The sequence below is a fragment of the Cebus imitator genome, unplaced genomic scaffold (genome assembly GCF_001604975.1).
Source record: "Cebus imitator isolate Cc_AM_T3 unplaced genomic scaffold, Cebus_imitator-1.0 Scaffold14, whole genome shotgun sequence".
Classification (NCBI taxonomy): domain Eukaryota; kingdom Metazoa; phylum Chordata; class Mammalia; order Primates; family Cebidae; genus Cebus; species Cebus imitator.
Window position 1 is genome coordinate 11085063 of NW_016107329.1, and position 17905 is coordinate 11102967.

Sequence of the window (17905 nt, forward strand, 5' to 3'; positions counted from 1 at the left end):
GCGGCGCGGGGAGGAGGCGTCAGGACGCGCGGACACCTGCTGGACGCGGAGCGCGGGGCGCGGAGGTCGGCGGTCGCTGGAGGGCAACCCCACGGGAGGCAGGTGCGCGCGGGGCGGGGAGGGCGCGCGGGGCGGGAGGGGGCTCGGTGGGCGCTGCCGGAGGAGGAGGAGGAGGAGGGTCGGGCGGGCGGAGTCGTCTCCCCGCGTCCCTCGGCCCGGCTGGGGACGGACTCTGGGACCAGGCTCGCGGTCAGGGCGGTCTGGGATCGGCCCCCGCGGCCCCGGCCCAGCGTCCTGCTCTGGGGAACTTCGAGGCTCCCGGTCTAGGGGGCTCGGAATGGGAGTGGAGGAGCCCCCGCGAGCATCCAGGCGCCCAGGCTCCCTCCGCATTGTCACGGGCTGCTGTCACACCCGGCAGGTGTCACCCCCGGGGCGGGCTTCTGCCCATGCTCCCGTGGGCACCTCCTAGGGCCACCCCGGGAGCTCTGCCCACCCCTTCCTGCCAGGGCGCTGGGACCAGTGTCCGGGATGGCTTCTAGGGACAGGGCTGGAGCGGAGGGAGCCTGGGGTCGGCCGCACCTGCGTCTTTCAACTGCCTGTCCCCAGGCGGAGGGCGGGAAGGCCGAGCACCATGGGCTGGGCCGGCTCCTCCCAGGAGCTCCTTTCCACCTGCCGTGGCTGCTGTGGGCCCTCTCTGGCTCTTCTCCAGCTGCGGGCCCCTGGCCTGGCTTCAGACCCTTATATAGGATCCTGCCGGAGGGCTGGGCTAGAGGGGGCTCCAGAGCCCAGGCAGGCTCATCCCTGGAAACTCCCGCCCAGGGCATGGCCAGGTGGCCCCGACAGATCCGGGACCCTGAAGGGGTTAAGGTGGCTCAGGGCTGTCCAGGCAGGATGTGCCGAGAGGCATGGCCGTGGGAGGCCCCAGGATGTGTGGCCACGGGGACGGCAGGGCTGGCCACACAAATACAAGTGCGGTCCCCAGGGCTGCCGGCGGGAGTGTCCATGCGGTCCGTCCCTGGCAGGCAGGAGACCCCCATGACCAGGTGGGTACTGGGTGTTGGGGCTGAGGAGGAGCCTCTAGCCCTGGGGGGGGCTCCTGACCTGCAAACTGTGTGGGGCAAGGGGTCGCAGGCTGGTCATGAGAACTGAGTACACACCCAGGCTTTGCCTGAGTTCTGCAGCCTCTGTGGGTAGCTGGGGGGACAGGACCCCCAGAGCCTGCAGAGCCCTCAGTCCTGGGAGGGTGGTGAGGACTCTGGGGTGAGCTGGCAGTGAGGCAGGCAGGAGAAGGGGGACCCTCCTTCAGCCCCTCCCCATCCTGTGGGGCCAGCCCCACCCTCCCAGGTCCCAGCTCACAGTGCTGTGCAGGGGCCCAGATGTCTCCCTTGCTGGGTTTCCCCCAGAACCTCCCACAGTCTGTGAAATGAGGGAGGCACCTTCCCTGGGAGCCACAGAGTTGCTGTGAAACCTAAGATCATGGGAAACTGCTGGAATGCATGAAAGGTCTGCAACATTAGAAGGTGGGCACCCCACCATGTCTGTGCTGACTTCAGGGCCTGCAGGCACAGCCAGGTACGGGGGGAAGGGGCGCAGTCATCAGACTCACCAAGGTGATAGGATTTGCAGCAAGACAGAGGGGCCATGTGCGGCTTCACATCTGTCCTCTGGAGTTCAGGTTTCTCCACTGCCCCCCTGAGGCCCCCTGCTGAGGTTTCCCTTTAGCTGGTCCCTAGCTGGCTGGTACCAGTCTGCTCTGCCTTGGAGATGCATCCTTGCTCACATTGAGGACCCCAGGGAAGACTTTGACTGAATGTTTGTCTTGGAAAGGCAGCCTCTTAGTGGCTGAAAGGCCCTTCAGAGGAGAGGCCCCTGCCTTTCCGGCTGTGTAATTGCATTTGTAATGTGGTGGGAGAAGGCCTGGGATTGACAGTGGACCGGAGGGGATGAGTGGTGTGACTGGCTGGCAGCCTTGGTCACCAGTGGAGCTGATTTGGGATCGTTTTGGGAGGCTCCTGGAGCAGCTTTGGTTAGCACTGTGGCTGTAAAGACAGAGTTGCCATGTTCTGTGTGCAGCCAGCTTTCTGTTCGGCCCACCCTGCCTCACTGGGCACTGCCTCCCAAGGACGCCAAGAGACTCTCACGTGGCAGGTGCACGGCTCTGGGCTGAATCTTGGTGACAGGAGCCCCCCCCAGCATCACATTGCAGGTTCCTAGACCTCACCACAGCCCTTCCCACCTCACAGACGGGACAGGGGCCTGCGTTTTCTGCATGTACCCAGTGGTGTTTCTAGACTTGAGTCACCAATGGATTCCTGCAGAGGGTCCTTCAGGGGACAGGAGGGCACTGGTCAGGGGCCACACAGGCCAAGAGACCCCCTCTGAGAGGAGCCTGGGCCAGCGGAGCACAGGTCCCAGCTCAGAGTGTGGGCGGCAGTCTTTAGTGCATAGCCAGCTGGAAGGCAGCAGAGTGGCGCTTTGGGAATTTCAAGTCCTTGCAGATGCCTTGGTGGCCCCTGACTCACGTGGCCTGTTCATGGCCACCCCCCTTTGGGAAAGCTCCATCATGAGGGTCGCTCCTGGCTTCCTAACGCGAGCCTCTCTGAGCTTCCAGCCCATGGTAGGATACGGAGCACTGTTTGGCCACCGAGAAGCTCTTGGACATCTGTGAGGGCCACCATCGTGAGCACAGGGTCAGGAGCCCAGCGTGAGCTGGATTCAGTGGAGCATTGGGGCTGCCCCGGCAGGCTCTGCGGGGTTCACAGGAAGCCCCACTCCTCCTCCCCAGCCACGCCCAGGATCTCCTCGGAGACCTGAAGGATCGTCCCCATGGGGTTCCACAGCAGGGATAGTGATGGCTCAGCAGCCATTGGAACCAGAGCTGGGAAGCTGTGGGGTGCCCCAGATGGAAGTCAGGACGTAACTCACTGGGGGCTGTGCAGCCCCACCTGTTGAGAAAGTGAGGAGTGTTACTGAAATTTCCATCATGGTGAAGGAAATCAAAGCAAATCTGTTAAGAAAGTGATGATGTGGAGACAGAGCGGGTCACCATGTTTTCTTCGCAGTCTCCATCTTCACTTTTCTGTTTTGTCATTCATTAGAGAAATGCAGAAGGAAGGCAGGACTGACTCCTGTGGGGACAGCCCCACTTCTGGGTCCAGGTGGGTGGTGGACACAGGGCAGGTGGAGCCGGGGTGAGGGCAGCGCTGACTGGCAGTGCGGACAGGAGTGGGGCGGGCACAGGGCAGGCGGAGCCGCTGACTGGCAGTGGGGACTGGGGTGAGGGCTGAAGTCAGGGGTGTCAGCCAGCACCCGCTCTGTGCTGTGGCCCAGCTGGCCTCTCACCCTGCAACAGCAGAGACAGCCCTGGAGGTGCCCTGTGGCCTGCCCAGCGCCAGCCCCAGCCTCGGGCCAGGGCTCTGCAGCCTTCAATCTTTAGGGGAGCTCTCCCAGCTCCACCTGTCCTAGGGCTGCCGCCCCCACCTCCACTCCACATTATTAATACTGGCAATGTGTGGTCGTCGCCACAGTGTTGTGAGTGGAAGCCGTGTGGCAGCGGCGGGGATCTTTAGTGCCCAGTGCCCAGGACGGGGGATAGGTCATGCTGTGTGACCGCGAGCTCACTGCTTCCCCTGCGCACGTGGCTGACGTCTGCCACAAGGACCCGGCAAACGAGTCCCTAATCTGTGTTGACCTGGATCTTCTGTGCTGCTGGGCTGAGTTCCAGCCGCCCGTGACTGCGTCCACATCTGTCGATGGATTTAATTCTGTGTGTGCGCACAAGGCGCCTTGCTCAGCCTGGGATGACAAAGTCCAGGAGACCTGGCCTCTGGTCCAGCCTTGGGCCTTCGCTGCTGGTGGCTTCTCGGGGCCACGAGAAGCCACACGGGAGCCGGGGACGTGTAACAGGTTCTGAACAGTAGCAGCAAAGGGATGAGTTGAGCACCAGGGATGTGTTTGTGGGGTGTTGGAGGCCCATGCCCTGATAAGCACTGAGGGACGAGTATATTTGTGGTATGGGAGTCAAGGCCCTCAGAGCTTGTGTGTTGGGGGAAGCGGTGGGGTGGAGAAGCACAGTCTCTCTGGTGAGGGGTGTGGGTGTGGCCCCGGTGTCCCCCAAGTGTTTTGCATCACCCTGTCCTGGGCAGGCTCCTTCGTCCTTAAAGGGTCCATGTGGTGGGTCAGTGGTGCTCATGGCAGGCCTGCTCTCCAGGGCCGGACGTTGCTGTTTGCAGGCCTCCCTGGGGACTGACAGCAGGAGCCTGTGGGGTGCTCTGGGCACCTGCAGGTCTGACCTGAGGGATGGGGATCGTGATGGGGTTTAGCTAAAGACAGTGATGGGGGGAGATGCCCCAGCAGGGGCTTCCGAGCAGCTGGAGCAGGGATTTCAGGTCGCAGGGAGGCAGGAGGCCCCTTCGCAGGAGGATGCTGGGGCAGGAGGGATTTCCCAGGGGCAGCACCGAGGCCCAGGCAGCAGCAGAAAGGGGCCGCAGGATGCAGCGTGAAGAGTGGCTTGGACAGCGACATCCCTGCTGGAGCCACCAATACCTTTTTTTTAAAATTGATTTTTTTTTTTTTTTTGAGACAGAGTTTCACTCTTGTTGCCCAAGCAGGAGTGCAGTGGCGCAATCTTGGCTCACTGCAACCTCCGCCTCCCAGGTTCAAGCAATTCTCATGCCTCAGCCTCCTGAGTAACTGGGATTACAGGTGCGTGCTACCACGCCTGGCTAATTTTTGTATTTTTTAGTAGAGACGGAGTTTCACCATGTTGATCAGGCTGGTCTTGAACTCCTGACTTCAGGTGATCCACCCGCCTCGGCCTCCCAAAGTGCTGGGATTACAGGCGAGAGCCACAGTACGGTTTATTTAAGTACCGCCGCCATCTTTATTCCTAGGGAAGGGGTCCTGCTGGTGTGACGCCGATGGTGGGAAGTAGCAGTGAGCCATAAATGTGCTGATGGCAGCAGGGAAGGCACCGCGTCACTGCCTGCCAGGGGACGGGCCACGAGAGGCTTCGGTTTGAAATGCAGCTACTGGTTTTCTCTTTACATTTCAGGTTCTTACCAAAAACTTCGTGTACATTTCTTTGCCAAATTTTCAGTGAGGAGTTATGTTCTAAAGTTTCTGGAGCCCAGAGGACATTCTCTGCTTAGGGGATTTAGACGTGTTTTAGGTAATCTGAGTAAGCACTCAGCGCTGACTTTGAAAGGTTACCAGTTCCATGAATTAGAGGCTGAAACTGGAGAACCAGGGACTTCTGTGTCCTTGAAACAGGAGTGTACATGTCAAGGGGAAAACGTCGTTTGTTTCTTTTTCTTTTCTTCAGCAGCAGAAGTCAACAATGTTTTGCTCATGCAGCTCTTTATGTCAGTGTTACAGTTACAGAAGAAGGTTTCTTGTTTAAGTGAACCCTGATGAGGTAGACATTCACTGGAGAAGAAAGGATTTAATTTCTGACATACCATCTCCACTGCGGAATAAATACCATGGGAGGCTGTAACTAGTTACTTCGGGTTTGTTCCGAGAATCAATTCTTTTTTTTTTTTTTTTTTTGAGACGGAGTTTCGCTCTTGTTACCCAGGCTGGAGTGCAATGGCGCGATCTCGGCTCACCGCAACCTCCGCCTCCTGGGTTCAGGCAAATCTCCTGCCTCAGCCTCCTGAGTAGCCTGGATTACGAGCCACCATGCCCAGCCAATTTTTTTGTATTTTCAGTAGAGATGGGGTTTCACCATGTTGACCAGGATGGTCTCGATCTCTTGACCTCGTGATCCACCCGCCTCGGCCTCCCAAAGTGCTGGGATTACAGGTGTGAGCCACCGCGCCCGGCCAAGAATCAGTTCTTAAGTCTCTGCAGCGTGACCTCACTGTCCTTTTAAAATCTTTCTGGCCTGCAGCCTCATGTTTGACTGCTGGAGATTTATCCTGTGCAACAGACCTGGAAGCAACAGCTATTCTTCCCCACAACAGCCCGATGAGGCCAAAAAGGAGGAAACAGATCACCAGATCGACGTGTCTGACGTCATCAGGCTTGTTCAAGACACACAGGAGGCGCCGGCCACGGCTGCAGGTACGTGCCTGGTGCTGCGGCCTCATTTCATCTCGTGGCTCTCACTGCTGATGGGGCCTGCGCCGTCCTTTGCTATTCTGGTCCTTTTAGAGATTGATATGGTTTAGATCCTGGGGACGTGTGACCCCCCAGATGTCAGGCTGTGGGAGGGCTGAGAATGGGTTTATGTGGCTTTTACCTGCCCAGGTCCACGTTGGGAAGACTTGTCTCAAGATGTGTGGTCTCTTATCTAACTTGACATCGGTTATCTAAGTGGGTATTTTAAAACGAGTTTGGCTCCAGTTAGAGATCATGAGAAATGTTTCTTTGGGTTCCAAATAAACCCCAGTATACCTGAAGGGAACATTTATAGGCTTTGCTTCATTCTTTAGAAACAAAAGAGCTATTGTTTGAATTTGCATGTGGTCGTATTAACATGACAAAGCTTCAGCTGGTTGTCAGTCCAGTGCCCCCACCAAGACATCTGGAATTGGCTGCACCCCAAGGTGAGAGCCGGGCAGACCTGGGGTGTGAGTCGCCTCCCCGAGCTCAGCCTGACCTCCTGATCCAGGCCAGGCAATGCTTCCCTCTCCAGCCCCCGCCTGTTTGAAAGTTCTGCACGTATTTTCAAACCTGAGCACGGGCTGAATTTTCTTTCTTTTGCCTGCACTTAATTATGTGTTGCCGTTTCTTCCCAAACTGATTCCAAAAGTCAAGTTTTCACTAGACAAAGCCAGCGTGGGCACTCGCCACCGACGGCAGGTGTGGATTCGGTAGCCGAGTGCTGGCCTGGCACTGCAAATCCATCCTGTGGCTGGATAGGACGTGTAGGCTTCTAGCGCCAGTGTGGTGGCTGCTGAGCTGAGAAGGGATTTTGATAATTCTGCTGCCTCCTCTAAATCAGGTGCTTTTCTGAACCTTATCCTAAGCTGGCATTTGCACTGATTGGTGTGGAGGCTTGCTGGGTCAAGGCATCATTCTGAGACTTTCGCATTCTGAGTCCACCCTGTCCCCATCCCACAGCCGCCACCCTGAGGGCTGGTACTGGGGAGTCTGTCTGTTCCGTGTCTGCAGGTGAGACCCACCCTGGCCCGTCTTCAGCTCAGCTCTGTGTGTCTGCTGCTGCAGAAAGACTCCACCTGGTGACTGCCGGAGTCTGTGGCTCCCTGGCCCAGCGGTTCTGGGCCACGACTTCTGTAGACTCGTGCACCTGGAAATGCAGGCTGCCCGGTTAGAGTTGGCTGACTGGGGGGTTGCGTCTCGATGTGATCACCCCAGCCGGGTCTGTGCTTAGTTTTGTGGGACTGAGAATTTGATTTCCATCGCCTCCCTTGTCAGCGACTGTTGCGAATGACAGGCTGAAGTCTGAACCTCCTGGGACCTCGCCCGGGTTGAGAACCAGGTGTCCTCATTATTCCCTGGCACACTGCCTGCTTCTCTGCAATGTACACACCCAAGAAACCCCGTGAGCAAGGAGGCAGCTACTTCCTACAGGAGCGAAGCGGGAGGGCTGTCAGGACCGTGGCGCACGTGACTTAGCTGTCGCGCTGGGGGCTTCAGAGGGGAGTGGGAGTGAGGGGCTACTCAGTGCTTGCAGACACCTGGCTGCCTGACCTCTGCGACTGAAATGTCATCAAGTCTTCCCACGCTCAGCGTGGCTGTGAATTAACTGCCCGTGGCTGCTCAGAATCTTGCCATGGTTGGCACTGGTGCCTTGCCCTGAGCCTCGCATGGACCAGCTGTGGGGACTGAGGGAGCTGGCTGTGGTTAGGGCTAGGGTTAGTTTTAGGATTAGAGGTTAGGGCTAGAGGTTAGGGTTAGGGTTAGAGGTTAGGGTTAGGCTCGGGGTTAAAGGTTAGGGTTAGAGGTTAGGGTTAGGATTTGAGGTTAGGGTTAGGGTTAGAGATGAGGGTTAGGGTTAAGGTTAGGGTTAGGGCTAGGGTTAGGCTTAAGGTTAGAGGTTAGGGTTCAGGTTAGAGGTTAGGGTTAGGGTTTAGTGTTAGGGGTAGGGGTAAGTGTTAGGGGCCGGGTGTAGGGTAGGGGTAGGTTTTGGGCTAGGGTGGATTTCAGATTATGCTCAGGGAACTCTCACAACTGACCTAAGTGCTCTGGTGTTTCTCAATGTACCAAGCTCCCCAGGGCTCAGGAGTGCACCAGGGTCAATCACTGGCTGTGGAGCAGGTCCTGGCCCTATGCTCCGGCTTTTTCTCTTTCCCCTATTGTCCCCAAAAGCTTGAGTGATTGAGAACCCTCTGCACCATCGTGGCCAGCAGTGGCAGCAGTCAGGCAGCTGCGGTGAGGAGCCGGGATGTGTGGCTGGTCAGATCACACCTACTCTGCGTGCCGTGGCTCTTAGTAATGTCACATCTGACTTCTTCCTCTCCAAACTCACAAAACATCCCTGATCGCTGAGTCCTTGAGGCCCAGGGCTGGCTTTACCGAGAAAGCTCTTTAGGCAGCTTCCCTCCACCCTGGCTCCAAAGGATTGGAAGGTAATCTGCTTAGTGTTCTGAGCGGGGAAGCCCCTCTGGCCGTCCTTGCCGTGTCTGCTCTGTGGAAACAGAGGGACACTGTGCAGACTGTGGCCTGCGGGGAAGCTCACCAGCTCTCAGGCCCTGCCTGCACCACGCCTGCTCTGTCTCCAGGTCACCTGGGGGCCTTGGCAATGTCCTAGCCCAGCTGGTTGGACACCCTCGCTGATGATCAAACCTATTTGTTTTGGGACAATTTTGAAATCAGTAATAGGTTTTTTTTATTGTCGTAAAATAGACACCCCATGAAATTTACCATTTTAACTACTTTTAAGTGTACAGTTTCCTAGTATTAAATCACTTCCTTCCGTCTTCAGAACTTTCTCATCTTCTCTGAAACTCTGTCCCCATTAGACACCCACTCCCATTCCCCTGCCCCCAGCCCGACACCCGCCATCCTTCTTTCCTTCTCCGAGAGGTCGACTACTCTAGGGACCTCATGTAATTGGAGGTTCTTACCGCAGCGTAACGTTCTCGAGGTTCATCTGTGTTGCAGCGTGTGACACAGTCTCCTTCCCTTTTACGGCTGAGTAATATTCCATGGTGTGGGTGGCCACATGTGTTTATTCATTTATTTGTCAACAGACTCTGTTTCACAGCTGCCTCTGCTGTCGAATAACGCTCCTGTGAACATGGTGTGCAAATACCTGTTCAGGCCCCTGCTTTCAGGCCTGGCGGCTGCCTCCTCAGAAGTGGAATTGCTGGATCATACGAGTATTTGTTTTGAAGCCATGACAGAGGGCGATTCCCCCTGTTCTACCTTTGTTTTCCTGCTGGGCAATGAACTGAGTCCTATCCAACTTCCACGTTCCCACTCAACAGACACGTGTCTTCGAGAAGGTCACAGGAGGCCTGGGCCGTGCTGGGTAAACACCGAGGAGCTTATTTCCAGCTCGCTGTGGGCGGTCTGGAGCTGCTCTGTTTGCTCTTGCTTTCCTTCACGCTTCCTCATTTCGGCATGCTGCCCTGACAGTGTGCTCCACCACGTGGTTCCAGCGACCTTGCCATTCACCGTTTCACAGTCAGCTGTGGGGGGACCTCTAATCCGGGGACACTCTGCACACAGGCCTCCTCAGGGCACTCCACTGAAGATCAGCTCTCGCAGCTCTGCCGCAGAAGAGAACGGCTGAGTCCCGGCAACTGCGGCCTTTGCAGGGGCTGCAGTTGTGTGTTGGTGAATCTGGAGGGGGAGCATGATCGGGGAAGGTGTGGCTGCAGTGAGCTCCCTGTGGCTTCTGGAGCTCACCGTCTGCAGGATCTGTCTTGTTGAGAAATGCATGTGCCCACAGGAACATGCGCACATGCTTCTGTACACACATGCTTACATACACACATGCTCATGTACACACACGCATACAGAGTGCATTTATTACATCATACACACATGCACACATGCTTCTATTCACACATGCTTCTGTACACACATACTCATGTACACACACACACACACGGTGCGTTTGTTATATACACACATGCACGCATGTCCATGTACACACACGTACATGCAGTGCATTTGTTATATACACATATGCACACATGCTCATGCACACACATGCACACACAGTGCATTTGTTATATACACACATGCACACATGCTCATGTACACACATGCACATGCGGTGCATGGGGTGCATGTGGAGCTTGCCTGGCTCTCTTCTCCCTGGTAGTGCTTTCCTATCAAAACCCCAGCGCCTGCTCCACCATGAGCACGTGGCCTTGCTCTTCAGTGGTGCATGATGCGTCTGGCTCTGGTGGGTCAGGCGAGAGCAGAGGCTTGGGGGAACCTATTGTTCGGCCTCTGTGGAAGAACCTCTGTCATCTTAGAATTGAGGTTGAGAGAGGAAGAGGCTGTGCACACAACGTCCTTGTACAGCAGAGGTGAGCCCCCCATGGCGCAGGCCAGCACCTCCAGCTTTAGGGTGGCTCCCAGGGCCTCCTGTTAGAAACTCCATCTGTCCCAACTGGCCAGTCAAGATGCCAGTGATTTTTTCCCAGCAAACCTTTGAGCATCACACTGTTCAGGTGCGGGGCAAAGCTCTGTGGATGAAAGAAGGAGGGGAAGACCATCTGTGACTTGGCTTCAAATGAAAGGAGAGCAGCACAGGAACAGACACCTTCGCCGCCTTGGGTGGAACCGCGATGTGGCTGTTTTATGCCAGAAGTCTTGGTGCACAGATGATGTGGCTGGAACTAACACTTCAATGCTTTACGGTAGAGATTGCACTGGGTTCTGAGGAGGGACCTCATCTTCACCTGGGGGCAGGCAGCAGGGCTGGGAAGGACCAAGACGTGCCCCAGCCTTGAGAAGTGAGGGGCTGTGGCATTCAGATGTGAGTCTCTCAGAGGGGTTTGCAGAAGCTCTTAGCTGGAGCTGAAAGTGTGCTTTGGGAAAGGCGAAAATGAGCACAGGAAACGGATGCTTGGAAGGAAATCAGCTTTTTGGCCATCCGCTGTGTTTCTGGCAAGGGGAGGAATCACAGCTTGGTGGAGGATGGCTGAGTCCTGGTGACTGTGGCCTTTGCAGGGGCTGTAGCTGTGCATTTCGGAATCTGACGGGGGAAGATGCATTTTCTCAGGCTCCTTCTGTGGCTGGCTCTAGCTGTTGTATGCTGACGATGGGGACGGGCTGGTGTTTCTTGCAGCCCACGAAAGGTGTGTTCTTTAACAATTTGGTAGACTCTGGACTTGAAACTTCCTGGTTCTTCATGCAGTTCTCAAAGCTCATGATTTTCTTGGGAGAGTCATTGCTTTTTCCCTGCATGCCGTTTAGTGTTGCAGAAAACAGCTCTGAGAAGAGGCAATCTCACAAGCACACCGCGTTGAAGAACCACGGGCGCTGGGAGAATGAGCTCCCCACTGCTCCACCTCACATCTTTTCTTTGTGGTTCTGTGAGTCCCAGATGAGACAGCCTCTGAAGATGAACGTGTTGTTTGTGGAAAGCGCACTTGCAGCATGGCTGTCAGTGATTAACTTCTCCTTTCAACCTTCCTGATTCCTCCGCATCTTTGTTACTTGGACTTTGTGTATTACTCAGGAAGCTGGCAGGAATTCCTAGTTTTTTTTAAGGGAATGTTTTCAGTGCATATGAACTCTCAGACATTTGGGGACGAGTTGTGTTACTGGTTAACGTTGGAAGCATGGCTGGTATCTGCCCATGCCCGCTGCCAAGGATGTGGGCATCTCCCCAAGGCCAGGTGAGATGCTGTCATGGAGGCACCTGTGCCTGGAGTGGACCACCGCCCCAGCTTCCACAGGGGCCCCCTGGTCTCCCCAGCACCCTCCGATTCTGGTGTGCCTAAATCCACTGAAATTCTGAAAGGAATTGGCTGGAGTATTTTTCATCTTTTAATTAAAGTGAATGTGACCTATTACCTGAAACAGAAGAGCTGCTCCGAGCTGCTGGAGAGACTCCTCAGGTGAGCGGGAGGTGTCTGGAGACAGCAGGCAGTTCCTCCCCCGAGAGCCTCTTCTCCGGGCCAGAGCCGCTGCTGCACGCCCCGGGGCACATGTGATTCTGAGTGCTTCATCAGAAAGTTAGGGGTTTTGCACCTAACTGCGTGCTCTATAATACCTGCTCTATGATTAAAGTCAGATATCTCCTCTGAAGCAATAGTGTTTGACATTACAGAATCAAAGGTGAGCATCACCAGTCACCAGCGCATGCTCTTATTTATCCATGCGGCTCTCAGCTTTGCCAAGGGGATCATCTGGGTAGGGGGCTTTACTTGGTTTGAATTGTTCCCACTGCAAAGAAATTCTCTGCTTCCCACTTGCTGTGTCCACTCTGCCCATCTGCCCAGGGCTGCCGAAAACACTGCCTGTTCCTGAGGGAACCCCTGTTGCCAGCCTCTCCCCAGGATGTCTGCAATTCCAGCAGAGGTCTCAGGGTCTCGTCCACAGCGAGCTGGGGTCCTGCCAGGTCCTCAGGAGGCACTTGGCGACATGAGTCCGTCCTTCGCCTCTGTGTCCACAGACCCGCCTCCCCGCCCAGCTCGGGTTGAAGCCGAGTAAGGTGTTGATCCCATGCGCTGTCTGCAGCGGTTTGGGACAGGCCTGGCCATTCACGCAGGGTTCCGTGCAAACATCTTCCTCCTCCATGTGCCACGTCAGAGGTGTACTTGGGACGTCCTGCTCTAGCGCAGAGAGCGGCAGTCAGTGCGTCTGTCCAGCTGAATGGCAGGTAGTGCTCAGTAGTGTTTGGGGGAGTTTCTAGTAACCAAGGGGATGAATCCCTTAGAAGGATCTGATGGAAACAAGAAATAAAAGGGGTTTTTGTTTTTTTTTTGAGGGTGGGTCTTGCTCTGTCGCCCAGGTTGGATGGAGTGCAGTGGCATGATCTCAGCTCACTGCAGCCTCTGCCTCCCGGGTGCCAGCAATTCTCTTGCCTCAACCTCCCGAGTAGCTGGAATTACGGGCGACCACCACTACGCCCAGCTAATTTTTGTAGTTTTAGTAGACACGGGGTTTCACCATGTTGGCCAGGCTGGCCTTGAACTCCTGTCCTCAAGTGATCCACCCACCTTGGCCTCCCAAAGTGCTGGGGTCACAGATGTGAAGCACTGCACCTGGTCAAGAAATGAAAAGATTTTACTACCTGAACCTTAGAACTGTACATGAGAAATCACCAAGACTGACCAGCCAACAAAAACCTGGAAAATAATTTCAGCAAAGGATGGGTGTTGATCTGTGCATCTCTCTGGCAGAGCAGAGTGAAAAGGAGGCATGGCTTCATAGCAAGTTTATATAAAGCTTGCACAGAAAGAGTCTGACCTGTTCAGTGTAAGGAAATGTGATGCTGACCACAAGGTCTCTTTCTGTTTCCGTTTTCATGGCCAAAAATTCAAAGCCTGTGGTAGCAGTGCCAGTCCTCATCGATAATACTGGAAAAGAATTGGTGTGAGTAAAAATCTGCAAATATTTTTAGTTTTCAGTCAGTAGTGCTCACTTCTAAGAATTTAAACTAAGAAAATGATAAAAATATTGTCACAAACATTCATGAACAAAGGTGATCATCACAGCTGTTGTTTATAACTGTGAGCACTTGTAGGAAAGCAAAATTATAGCACTTGGGGTTTGGAAATTATTTGGTTGTTGAGATCATAATTCTCCCTGGCACATGTTACACTATAATAAGTGAAATTGCCAGTTACAAAACCAGTACACAGTCAGCAATTTTGTAAACACTAAGTATGTGCAGTTTTGTAGAAGACTTAAGACATGTACCTAAATATAAATGTCTTTAATCATCCATGTGCCATGTGCTGTTCTGTTTGTTTTTCTGCATGAGGAAACCTTATCTCTGTCAGAATAAATGTTTCTTAGAACAGGAAATTAGACAAAACCAGTAGGCATGAGGGGCGCTGGGGCTTCCTGGCCCCCGGTCCCCTGGTTTACTGCTGACGCCTGTTCTCGGGAGAGCTCTTCCCGCCTTCACCGTCCTGGTGGCTGTCTCCCTGGACTGTGTACTGGGGACCTGAGGGGTGTTAATTACCCAACACTTTTCAAGGGGAAAATATTTCGTGGGAGAATTCGTCTGAAATTCTGCTGGTGACACCTTGGAGAAATAGCTACGTGTAAATAAAGCCACAGCCATAATGCAGGCCAGGGGGCCCGGCACTTTCCCAGAATCTGGGGTTGGGGCTGACTGTCTCATCCCTGCCCAGGGCCTGGCCACCTCCTGCCCAGCGTCAGTGGGTGCAGAGGATGGTGATGGGGCTAGCGTTGAACCCAGCGGGCCTTCGGGAACTTGTCCTGGTGGTGGGCGGTGAATGTCAAGGCCCCCTTGGGAGTCTTAGCCCGGTTCTATTTTCCAGAACATGTCAGTGACTCCAGAAGACCCAGAAGCCGGGTTGGGCCCAAGGTGATGGCCAGAGGTAGTCTGTTTGCAGGGGCCCACGGCCAGAATCTACATATGTAGCCATGAGTCCCAGGTCTACATATGTAGCCATGAGTCCCAGGGTCTGTCAGCAGCCCCGCCCAGCACCATCCATGCAGGGTGTAGACCCAGACGCTCTCCCGCCTCATGTCCACGAGGCCCAGCTCTCGTCCTGGGTGCCCACTACGTTATTCTCTCCCAGTGTGGCCGCCAGGTTGGCCGTGACCCCTGGATCCTGCGTGCCGCAGGCTCCCCTGGGAATGGTCCACCCATCACGCTCCTCTGAAACTGTCCTCACTTCCAGAGACCTGGGCCCCAGGCCTGGCCCAGGCCCCTGCTGTGGTCACACTCAGGTGTCTCAGCCCTGGACGCAACACCTCGTTCGGTCTTCATCTCCTTCCCAGAGGCTGAGTGCGTGGCAGGCCTGCACCTGCCTTTGCTCACAGAAGACCTAGGGCCTCATGCAGGTGCGCCGAGTGACGGTCTCTCCCGGCCTCCATCTTCTTCCCTTCCGACTTCCTTCCTTCTGGGAACAAATGTGATCTTTGATCACTGAGTTTTCCCTAAACTTTACTGGACTGTGTCATCAGAACTTATACTTCAGGTACCTCAAGGAAATGAGGTTCTGTTTAGCAGCAGAGAAGAAAAGGGCTACATGCAGGTTAAGTGGCTAATCTGCCAAGAATAGGAATAAGGTGAGCTTTGGTAATCCTTTTTAAAAAGAAAAAACAGGGTCTTCATTGAGTAAGTTCTATCACACCCTCACCAAGAGCTTTGGTAATCCTTTTTAAAAAGAAAAAACAGGGTCTTCATTGAGTAAGTTCTATCACACCCTCACCAAGAGCTTTGGTAATCCTTTTTAAAAAGAAAAAACAGGGTCTTCATTGAGTAAGTTCTATCACACCCTCACCAAGAGTCACATGGCCCAAGTCCTTTGTTCTGTGAAGTTTCCTGTGACCCCGCCCAGCAGTTGCATCCTCGGAGTGTCAGTTAACATGTGTCTCTGTCCCCTGTGTTTAGATTGTTAAGAACCTGAGCCAGCTCCGGGAGGGCACCTTGCTCTGCAGGCAATTTCAGAGTGGTGCTCTCTGTCTTGGGAGTGAGTGATGTCTGGGTGTCGGTGTCCGGGGACATTGGCAGCCAGGGGTCATTGTTGCTTAGATCTATTAATTTATTCTTTCTTTCTCTTCTCTTTTTGAGACCGGAGTCTTGCTCTATCACCCAGGCTGGAGTGCAGTGGTGTGATCTCAGCTCACTGCAACCTCCTGGGTTCAGGAGATTCTCCTGTCTCAGCCTTGTGAGTAGCTGGGATTACAGGCACCTGCCACCACATGCAGCTAATTTTTGTATTTTTAGTAGAAATGGCATTTCACCAGGTTGGCCAGGCTGGTCTCCAACCCCACTGAGGCACCTGCCTTGGCCTCCCAAAGTGCTGGGATTACAGGTGTAAGCCACCACACCCAGAGTTGTTAATGTTATTCTTAAGAGTTGCAAATGTTCTCATTCTGTCATTTCTTTTTTATTTATTTGCTAGAAGTCGCCTAATAAATGTCCTCACATATATTTTATATTCTTCTTATATTCTTCTCATATAAATGGTTTGTGTCTGTGTCTCTGTGGTTGTGAGAGTGTGTGTGTGTCGTGTGTGTCTGTGTGTGTATGTCTATGAGTGTGTGTCTGTGTGCTTGGGGTGTGTCTGTGTGTGATTGTGTGTGTTGTATACGTGTCTGTGTGTGATTGTGTCTGTGTTGATTTATGTGTGTCTGATGTATGTCTGTGTGTGATTGTGTGTCTGTGTCTATGTATGTGTGTCTCTGTGTGATTGTGTGTCTATGTATGTGTGTCTGTGTGTGATTGTGTATCTATGTCTATGTATGTGTGTCTGTGTGATTGTGTTGTCTGTGTTGATATATGTGTGTCTGTGTGTGATTGTGTGTGTCTGTGTTGATGTATGTGTGTCTCTGTGATTGTGTGTCTATGTATGTCTGTGTGTGATTGTGTGTGTATGTGTTGATGTATGTGTGTCTGTGTGTGATTGTGTGTGTCTGTGTCTATGTATGTGTGTCTGTGTGTGATTGTGTGTCTGTGTCGATGTGTGTCTGTGTATGATTATGTGTGGATGTATGTCTTTGTGTGATTGTGTGTATGTCTGTTGATGTGTATATGTGATTGTGTGTGTGTCTGTGTCGATGTGTTTGTGTGTGATTGTGTGTGTGTGTTGATGTTTGTGTGTGTGCGTGTGTCTATGTATGTGTGCCTGTGTATGGTTGTGTCTGTGTTGATGTCTGTGTCTGTGTGATTGTGTGTCTGTGTGTGATTGTGTATGTATATGGCAAACCCAGAACAGAACATTATTCCTCAGCTCACGTGGCAAAACAAAAAGCTTTCAGAGCGATGCTTGGTGGCCACGATGTCTCGGCTGCAGGTGTTTTTCAAGGTTATCTGTTATGTTTAACGCAGATGGCACCTTTCTTCTTGGGGACCAATGTGGTCTTTGATCATTGAGCTGAGAATGAGTTTACTCAATAATTTAAAAGTGCCTTGGTGTGGGAGGACGGGCGGCTGGTAACCGTTTATGGCAAACATGCATAGCCTCTTCCTCCTTCAAGTGTGTGGGGCAGGCGGCTTCTCTCCGCGTCTGTCTGTGGGTCCGTTTGCCCTGCTGCCTCCCTGCCCTGCCGCCTCCCCTGTCCCAGGGCTTAGTGCTGAGTGTGGCTCTTGGCTGCCCCAGGGATGCTGGGGAAGGATTCAGCCCAACAAATAGATATGTATGTTTTTAGAAATGCTGTTAACAATGTATTTAATCTCATTGTATGCTTTTAAAAATGTATTTAATTTTGCACTCCGTTTCATACAACATGTACAACTTTATAACATTTATTTTTAAACAGCTCTGTCTTCTCAGCACTGCAGACTGTTTCTCGCTCACTTGAGATGCAGATGTGGGGACTGTGTTCTTTTCCTGCCGAGAATCCAGCAGCCCCCGATGCCTGTAGCTTGAGTCCAGACTCCTTGGTGCTGCATTGGGACACAATCCTGCCAGCATTTCCAGTCCCTTTTCCCGCTGTGAGCCAGCCTGGGCTCTTTTCTTTTTCCTTTCTTCCCTATTTTCCTTCTTTCTTTTTTTAGTTTGTAATAATTGACATTTTTTTGTGGTTAAGAAATCAAAATAATAAAGACGATATGGCTTGAGGATTCTTGCTCCGCACAGGTGGTCATTCCGCCAGGACCTGGCGCGTCCCCCAAGAGGACCTAGACACACGCAAGCTGACACACACGTTCTCACTTTCCTCCTGTCTTGTACGAGGGGTAGCACGCAGTAAATCGCATCCTGCGCCCTTCTCCCTCGCCCTGTCTTGGGGACTACTCCACATCCATGAAGAGGCAGCGCCCTTATTCTCTTCACAGGGGACAGTGGCCACACTGCAGGTCACCTGTCTCTGCGGACGGGCA

The 17905-nt window shown here is 53.6% G+C and overlaps 1 protein-coding gene across 2 annotated transcripts in view; it reads left to right on the forward strand.

The window, feature by feature from the left end:
* Positions 1-17905, forward strand: part of MCF2L (MCF.2 cell line derived transforming sequence like) — a 212943-nt gene continuing 195038 nt past the window's right edge. For both annotated transcript variants that reach the window (XM_017502483.2, XM_017502537.2), the window contains exons 1-2: positions 1-102; positions 5894-6066. In XM_017502483.2, the coding sequence (XP_017357972.1) occupies positions 5898-6066 (169 nt within the window). In that variant the 5' untranslated portion in view covers positions 1-102; positions 5894-5897. The remainder of the gene's footprint in view (positions 103-5893; positions 6067-17905) is intronic.